The sequence below is a fragment of the Parambassis ranga genome, chromosome 8, assembly GCF_900634625.1.
Source record: "Parambassis ranga chromosome 8, fParRan2.1, whole genome shotgun sequence".
NCBI classification, from domain to species: domain Eukaryota; kingdom Metazoa; phylum Chordata; class Actinopteri; family Ambassidae; genus Parambassis; species Parambassis ranga.
Genome location: NC_041029.1, coordinates 1,743,483 through 1,752,722, shown reverse-complemented (window position 1 = coordinate 1,752,722; position 9,240 = coordinate 1,743,483). Strand labels below are relative to the sequence as shown.

Genomic DNA, 9,240 nt, shown 5'->3' with positions numbered 1-9,240 from the left:
GCTGCTCCGGCCACTTTAACTCATCATTTCCTGATAGATCGAGCTATCAAAACTGTAATTAATTAGCAATATAAACACGCATTTTAAATTTCTTGCGTTTGAGTCACAGAATACCTTTGCTGTCCTTATGACATACTGACACCTACTGGTGATTTTTTGAAACTACAACACTAATACACACAACATAAGAAATCCAGAGCTGTCAATGCTGCGACAATCTGTCTTTATTTTAGCTGGATTATATGGCATGATGGAAACCAGAAATTAAACATCTATACAGAATACAGCCAAACAAATAGAAATAAAAAATGAATATACATTCAAGTATGTACATTATGATAAATAACCCAATACTGTCCAGAATGACTGTTTTTTTAAATCCTTGAATAGTAGTGTGCAGAAAGAAGGAAAGTAGGAGCAGAGAGCGAGGGCCATGGACAGCAGGCGACTGCTTCATGCTGAATTGTTGATGATTTTTGTATTGGGTGGTGGGGGGGTTATTGTTTCAGAGTGACTGATCAGCCAGCCTGCTCTGTCTGTGTTTTGGTTCAGTACATTCCTGATGTTCAGTTATGTTCATTAGATCCTGAGATGGGGCAACAGTAAATGATAGACTCATTTATTTGTGCTGCTTTAAAGCCTCTACCCGAATATGCCATAATCTACTGTATATCTTAAAGCATACTGTACAATGATCAGTGAGCTTTGACTGAAGGCTGAAAGTGTGTTTCTTACCATACAAATCTAATAACAAAACAAACTGTTCGTGTTATGAAGTAAGAGAAGGAGGGGGAAGCCAAAAGGGGCAGACAGATGCCCACGGTGACAGACACTCGGCTCCCTAAAAGACTAATCTCCAGAATGCATGTCCAGGACCTTCAGGAAATGAACACTGAGACTCTGTCCAGACAAGCAGACACCCTCACTGCACTTCTATATATACAAAAACAGTTCCGTCTGAGGCTCAGCCCAACTCACCATTGCATGGTTGCATTGACTGTTGTTTCCTGAAGAGGATTCAAAACATTCTGATGGAACATTTGTAACTCTGTCTCCTGAGTGGGAAGCTTTTTTCTATAAAATCACACACCCCCTCTCTCCTTCACGCAGTGGCCCAGCACAGCTTTCACTGCCAGATCTTTTTTATTCTACACAATCAACCTAAGAAGAAAGAGGGACCTGTAAAAATAGAGACATATTACCAAAACATATGAAAGCACATAACAAAATGTCTGTCAGATAGCGAGGAATATTTTGTGCCACACACGGTCAGACCTGCTGAGTTAAAACAATCTGTGTGACAGCTGTGTATGTATGCATGAGGAACTCTGCTGCGATACAGCAACGTTCCCTTCTAGTCTCAGAGAACAAGCACAAAGCTGAAGGAGGAACAGAAACATTCAGACAGGAGGTTAGGAGGCTTTGGCCCTGAATCTTATTTGAAACCCAGCATGCTTCCTGTTTGTTTGGCCTGTACAGTCCCACAGTCTGTTATATATTCTAGAAAAATCCCTTAGAGAGGCACAATCATGACCTCTACTTTGGCCTAGACAGGGTAAGCAGATACATGGATCCTGTGCTCTGTCAAGTGCAATGTCTGGAGTGCTAAGCAGCTCTAGTGCCTCTTCATAGATGACACCTTCTTCTTCCTGGCTGCTAGCATCTCATAAAACGGATCCCTGCTGATGGCAGCTCTGGACACAGAAGCAGAGAAGAAAAGGATAATGTGAGGTTTTTCAGTGACAGGAACGTGGAGCTGATGGAGCCTGTGTCTATATAAATCAGGAAAAAACATTTACTTGATGCTGTTCATCCACTCCTCCTTTTCCTCAGCAGTGGGGGCAGAGATGCGGTAAAAGGTGTGGTTGCCTTCTACAACACGTCCATCAGCCTCAGTCTTGCATGCTTTTATGACCTGGTCCTTGTTGTCAGGAATGAAGAGCTCAAAGCAGTTCTACAGATTTAAAGGGGAGGGGGTTCAAGAATTACACAAGGGGTCATGCTTTAAAGTTTTTACATACAGTGAGGCACCTCCCTAGAGAACAGCCTACATATAGACACATTCAACAAAGTGCAGTGCTGGGCTTGGATTAGCACTTACTGGGCACCCTTAGGGCATCAAGCTGTTATCAGCAACGACTTGCTGGTACTTCTCAGTAGGAGTCCCAATGGGGCCCACTGACAGGGTTATTGTTGCTGTATTTGTGTGTTCAGCTGCTCATTCCCTGACAGCAGGTTATTCTAATCTGTGTTCAAATTATATGAAGATATCTGTTGTCCCATTAATTGTATAATCCTTGCTGGCAGTAGCAGAGTTGCACGTTTACTACATTTGTCAGTCACATGGTGGTAGCATTGCTACTTTGTATAGGTTTTAAGAGACAAAGCTCTGTTACACCTCTGAGCAGGCATTAGAGGTGCTAGTAACCAGGCAGATCAATAGAAAATAACTGACACGAACCACACCTCTGACTGTGGTACGCTGGCTTAGGCACTGAATTCAGACTACGGTGTCATGGTGACAAGGTGTTCAGGTGCTTAATGCACAGTCTCGGAACCAAGAAGTAAAAACGGCTGCTAAAAATGCTCTAAAATCCAAATACCACTACTGACTGAGTACAATCTAATCCGTGCACTGAGGACCCTGTACTTACAGGCTTCTTATCCTCCACCTCTTTGATACTGAGATTCTCCAGTGGGATGATTCCTCTAGGCTCCTTGTCCTGCACAAACACAATATGTATAAGGGTGCAGTCTATGACAGAAAACAGCAACAGAGCACTGGTGAAAGACTCACCGTGGTGTACTCGAAGTAGTATAGACAATTATCTGTGAGGATGAACCACCTCCTTTTCCAGGTTTTAACTCGTCCCCCTGCAGAACAAAAAGACGGCATCAGAGAGGCCCAGAGAGCAAGGCAGAAAGACTGAGAGAGAGAGAGATAAGAGAAGCACCAAAGCACCACTTCAAGCAGCAGACAGGAGACGGACGTATGGGATCACAGACACATGACTGGTTCAGGGGCCTCCTTAACCCTGGCCCACTATGATACCACATGCTCCCATCATCATATCTACTCTCATATGGTTGGAATTGCATTTGAAAACTAGCTGGAGTTGATCTAAAGATTGCATACAATGATTTGTGTCTGGAAACTGGCCACTGTTCCCTCTTCGCAATGTTTCTCTGTCCTTGTTTGCTGACTCAGAGGCATTTGTCTAAAAGCAGGATCAATAGAAAGCAAGAAGATCTGTGGGCTGTGTGCTCACCAAATTTAATGATGTTAGCAAAGAACAAATGTGGAAACTACTCAAATTAGTATGTAAAGCCTGGATGTCAGAAACAAGGACCGACTGGCTCCTGCTGATCTGTTGCTGACCTCTTACCCTTTCTGTCACCCATACTTCCTGCGAGGGGAAACCTGATCTGAACAGCAGATGGGAACTTTACTCTGGGAGGATGGGATGCCAATAAATTGAAGGGTCAGGAGGCACTATGCCTGGAGCTATGCTGTTTCTCTACAACAATCTCAGACTTGAATTTCCTGCTCTCAGCAAAATCCAGCCAGGGTAATCGTGGTATGAAAATCTAAGTCTGCTCTGCTCTCCCACTAGCAGTGTTAGTGAAAAGACATGGTTAAACCCATCTAACATGTTTGTTGTTTCTCTACAGACTTGTAAAACACACGTGTTATCATATAACAGTAACAGCACTGTATATGATGTCCCATCATATCATAGATGCCATGACAGGTCGATGCTTAGTGTTTACAGACACCATCAATACACTTCAGAGGTCTACACTCATCATCATGTGGCAATAGAAAGATAGCAGATCAACAGGTAACAAAAACACATTCACAATATGAGCTGATTGGATCGGTTTGACATCTGTGTCACTGAGAACAAAGAGCTGACATTGGTGTAGGCATGTCTGGGACAAGGTGGGGCGCCCAGAGGTTGTTGCAGAGTGTGTGGACTGTGCTCAGCCAGATGGGGCTGAGCAGAGGGAGTCACCCATGCACACAGGACTGTGAGAGGCTGGACAGGTGGAGGTCACGAGGATGGTTGTGCAGTTCTTTTGAGGTTTTAAGATTCTTGTTTTAGCTTGAAGAAAATTAGCAAACAGATGTCAAGTTACTTTGGAATGAATGTATTAATGCAATGTTTACTTTCATATCAAATATGAAGCTTAATTTGACCAGTGCCCGAATTCCCTTCTCTGCCCAGAAATGTCCCCCAAAGTTTGGGCCTGTCCAGTCCAGCACCACACTGGCTCACAGCTACACTTCAGATCCATTTGTAGCATAAGATAAGAAGAGCAGAGCTGAATTGATGAAGAGGTGCAGTATTACCGTTCTATGCCAACAAAGAGCAAACAACAACTAGCCAATGGGTGAACTGGTTCATGATCAATTTTGAAATACAAGCAAAATCCTTTGTTGTGCTCTCTGTGTGGACATAAGGTATAATGCAGCTTCCAAAACAACAGAGATCAAAGAGAGTGACCACCACACTATACAGAGAAAGCTGATCAGTAGGATGGTCACAAAGCATCATGAGTCCAGCCCACAGGGTGGCGACCGTCCGACAAAGATAAAAGAGCGTGGACAAACCAGACAAACATCTGAAGTTTGAATGAATCAATGGAGAAACAAAGGCAAACAATCTAGAGACAAACCCCCCCAGGAATGTATGAGAGAGAACAAAAGCATGGCAGACCACCAAAAGCACCCAAGAGCTGAGAGATGGGCTAGTGCTGGGGAAGAGCAGGTGTACATACCTCCTTAGGAAAGACAACAGCCAAAAATCATGGGAACAAACAAACGAAGAGGACAGGAAACAAACAAAAATCAAATTAAATGATAGAGTTACAGCACCACAGTCCTTAAATCTGGTTCCAGCGAGGCTTTGATGCACTGCTTCACTGCTTTCACCATTTACATGTTATTTGTCGAGTCCACATGAGGGAGCTCTCCTCAATGTAGACCTGTGAAAGCTACTGTAAAGCAATACATGAAACATCACCTCCATTTTTGTTAGGTATTAAACTTCCACCCTGATTGTCTTACTCAACCCGTCCAGGTGAATGGAGAAACGGACACAGGGAAATCCCGTGGTTTGTTGATTGCAAATGGATTAAGTTTCACTGTGCACATTCATGCTTTTTACAGAGCCTATTTGTCAATATAGACGTCAGATGTAGATCTCAGAACAAACAGCTGGGGAGGAGTTGGAGGAGGATTGTGTCCCAAAATGGCTGATTCCAAACATTCCATAAAAACAGGTACAAGCCCCTTTATTGCTACAATAGCCCACAATGTCCGAGCCTGACAGTTTATACATGTTTTAAAGGTCCTTGTGTGTGTACATGTATGTAAGTCAGCATGAATATTCCATGCTTTAAATAATTTAAAGACATCCACATTCAGTGGTCAAATCTGAAAGCCTCATTCATTATACAGCAAAGCAAGCAGAGATGTCGTCAGATGTCTGGGCTTAAGTGTGTACACACCTTTTCACATACTAAGAAGCATATTAACACACACAAGTGATCTCAGGGGATACACTGGCTATTTGTTATCTACCAATACAGTATGCTGCTACAAAAACACATCTCACTGAAAGAACATATACACACTCGTGTCGACGCTCACCCAGTTTGAGCAGCCAGCCCTCTCTGTCTGGGTTGAAGAAAGTGTGTGTGAGGTCATTGCCATCATCTTCTGGAATTTTAAAGGGTTCATTCTTGATACTGTCATACAGATTCTACAACAGAAAAATAACTGTGAATACAAATGATGCTTGAGGCCACAGAAGAGCTACAGAGGACAGAGTTTGGAGGTGCTACTAACCCTGAGCAGGTCTTCAGGCAGGTCTCCTCCATCATTTATGCCTCTGTTCATGGAGATGAATCGTTCCACAGTTGGCTTGTCCTTCACGTTTGGATTGTGGAGGCTGGTGTTTAGCATGATAATGGCAAATGACAGGATGTAACAGGTGTCTGTAATACACAGAAATCACACTGTGAGGGACGAAGTAGAGGAACACTGTAACTACATTAACCCCTTAAAGTAGCTTGTTTTACATTGACGCTGTCTTGCCCTTCTTTAAGCTGGCAGGAGTAGTAGTTGGGGAGTCCAATCAATAGATACAATTATTTCCTGTATTTGTATGACATGGTTTTCACCACCATTTGTTACAAGCTACTTCCCAGCTGACCTCCCACCGTGTGAATTTTCAGGAGTTCAGGAAACAGGAGTTGCATAGCATTGTATTGTATGTGTCAGCATTTCAGGATCTTTATCCCCTTTACTCTGAGATTGTGCTGTAATGTAAAGACAATTTGGCCGGCAGATAGCTGACAGCATCTTGTCGAACTGTTAAGGGATCCCATGCATTATTCACATCCACCTGCCCTCATGTTAAGACACGTCTCTGTTTGATAAAGGATTTTTCCCCATATGATACATAGTCTTCCGTGACAAATTACACCTGATATTTCAAATAGCACTCTAGAGATGATCTGAAGCTGGAGTACAGTATATGACATGATGGCAGTACCCGTGGACTGAAATACACCCGGGTTGCATTGGCAGTAGCGCTGTGCAAAGGCCTCCATCATGCGGTCAATTTTCTGAGCTTCTCCTGGCAGCCGGAAACTCCACAGGAACTGTCTGTGAGGGGGCACAACATGACTGAATCTGATAGCTAAATGCAAAAAAATATGATCACATAAAATTTAAATAAAAGTGAATGAATGAAGATTTAGCGAAAGACTTGAAGAGTGGGTTCCTGAGAAAGCACCTTACCTTAAAGCCTGAACCAAGTTGAGGTCTGTGAACTCATGGAGCTCCACAAAAGCATGAAGCACCTGAATATTGAAATCATCTCTAGAGACAAGAGGGAAGATTGTGTTATCAGTAAACAGGGAAGAAGTGCTGTTCTACCTTACCCAAGTCTGAATACATTTACAATGTTATTGCTAATTATTCTTAATAACCGCAGTGATCATATCACACTTCTCGCTGCTCTCTCTCCCATTTCTGTGAACCAGGTCAGCTCACAACAGCCTTTTTTATAATAAGTGGCTAAATTGAATAATGATACTATGCATTTGTGCTTCACAAACAATTACTATCGTAGATGTAAGCAACCAAAAAACATCATTATTCCCACGCAGCCATGTGAAGATGTTGTGATGACCACACCATGCTCCTTATGGGTGGCTAATTTGAAATGTAGATTTCATGAAGGTTTGTGATTTAGTTTACATGAGGCTAGGAGACGTGTAATGGTGGATACCCCTAGCAAACCCCAGAGGAGGATCCAGACCACCTCACCCCCCCTTATCATCTAAACTAGATCATGACATCATCCTCGATCTTTGAGCCCTTCAGAGTAAGTGATCTGCCCAGCCGGGTTATGGTAAGGCTCTGTGGAGCTCAGTCATGTTCAGTCATCACTGCTTCCAGTGTGGACAAATGAACACATCAAACATTCTTCTCTCTACTTTCAAACACAGGCATTCTTGGGTTGTGAGTTTCTTGAACACATTACTAGTAATATACTCAAAGACAGATAGAAGCCATCAAGTAACGAGGAATGTGTACATTTAGTAACAAAACTGTTTGTTTGGAACTGAAGAGGGGTGTTCCTGACCAAGAGGAAACTATGCAGCCTTTACTTGATGTTTTTATTAGTCACATGCATGGGTGCTGGCAAATGTAACAGAATATGAGAAAAAGATGATCAGAGTAAAAATCTATATCCTGACCTCTCCCCGAGGTAATCTCCAATAGCCGTCTTGTTGAGGCCCTCGCCCTTGTAGAGGAACTGAGCAATGTCATCACTGGTATTCTTCAGCAAGTCATTCTCAATCAAGAATTGGATCCCCTAAAAAAGACCAGGTCCCAGTTTACATGACACTTATGAAATCAAAGGATTTCTAAAGAATCACAACACTGATACCAACCTTTTTGGGGTCCATGTTAAACTTCTTTCGGCCCATGGCCACCTGTTTATTTCTTTGCATATTTTTCCTGGAAGTAAGAGAGTATACCATTAGCGATTGTTAGAGAGAGGATACCGTTAGCAATTTGCCATTGTTGTCAGTTTATCAAGGCATTTGTAAAAAAATAAGAATGTCTTGTTTCTCATGCCTCAGGGATCAAAGTGCACACCTCAGCCATTCATCCCCCATTGTTGAGATGTCACTTCTTCTACTCACTTATTCCCTCTCATCAGCATTCCTTTAGCTTTTGTCTGTCATAGCCATGTGAACAGCAATAGCAGATACTTTAATATACAGCAGTCTATTATAAATGGAATGCAAGGAAATCTGATTACAACAAGGTGCTGTAACTCTTAATGGGATCTAAATGCAAGTGAGAGTGCTTCAGACATTTTGGTTTCTAATGGAATCCCTATCCACTCAAACCTTGCAAGAACTCCCTCTCCTGAGACCATCTATTGTCTGCTTGTGTCTGTACACCCACTGCATTATTCAATGAGGCCTCCCATCATGGGGGAGTGCCTGATGAAACATTTAAACTGCCTTAAAAGCATGGCCAATTTGGAAAGAGTATTTGCCTTAATGTGAAGGCTTACTTGGCCACCCTGCTTGAATAATTGACAGCCTTATTTGCTCTGTTAATAGAAGGCAAACATCAGCCGATTATAGACAAAACAGAGGGAAATGTGTGTGCATTGGAAGTGAGACAGGGCCCATTTCCTTACCTCTCTTCAGTAGAACCCAGGTTCTCAATCTCATTGGTTACTTCTGCTATCTCATCCTTCAAGCGCTGGAAAACATGTATGTGTGATATGAGTCTGACGAGATAAAAATCATCTGCCCACAAATTTCCCTGACACCACATAGGAGGATGTGATCAACACAAACATTATGTCAAGTATTTGTATAAAAAACAAGAGGTCTCTATGAAGCAATGAGGTTCAACACTTCAACTTTATTGCCAGCTATTTATGCACATTCAGCTGTCCAAGACTTGAATTGTGTGCAGAAGATTTGGTGATAAGTTTAAACAGCGTTTGATTTTTCAGTGGTCTTCCTGTTTTACTTTGGGCTGGGTTCTGACCCTGGCTGTTCTTTTCCTGGCACACTGGTGGCAGACTGTCACAGCAACGGCATTGGTGATTTCAGCTTGAAAGTAAGGAATCACACAGCGTACCATAAGAAGTCCTGTATGTAGCCAAAGATTGGCCACTTTAAAGGTCGGGT

General features: G+C 42.6%; 1 protein-coding gene across 4 annotated transcripts in view; it reads right to left on the bottom strand.

Annotated features, from left to right (window-relative positions):
* Positions 1-209: 209 nt before the first annotated feature.
* cyth1a (cytohesin 1a) overlaps positions 210-9,240 on the bottom strand; it is a 36,530-nt gene continuing 27,499 nt past the window's right edge. For 3 of the 4 annotated variants that reach the window (XM_028411722.1, XM_028411721.1, XM_028411723.1), the window contains exons 3-13: positions 8,739-8,803; positions 7,975-8,041; positions 7,777-7,895; positions 6,812-6,892; positions 6,564-6,676; positions 5,855-6,003; positions 5,656-5,768; positions 2,798-2,876; positions 2,655-2,723; positions 1,800-1,954; positions 210-1,694 (exon numbers count right to left, since the gene is read on the bottom strand). In XM_028411722.1, coding sequence (XP_028267523.1) covers positions 1,616-1,694; positions 1,800-1,954; positions 2,655-2,723; positions 2,798-2,876; positions 5,656-5,768; positions 5,855-6,003; positions 6,564-6,676; positions 6,812-6,892; positions 7,777-7,895; positions 7,975-8,041; positions 8,739-8,803 — 1,089 coding nt within the window. In that variant the 3' untranslated portion in view covers positions 210-1,615. The remainder of the gene's footprint in view (positions 1,695-1,799; positions 1,955-2,654; positions 2,724-2,797; positions 2,877-5,655; positions 5,769-5,854; positions 6,004-6,563; positions 6,677-6,811; positions 6,893-7,776; positions 7,896-7,974; positions 8,042-8,738; positions 8,804-9,240) is intronic. The other variant, XM_028411720.1, reaches the window with a different exon arrangement.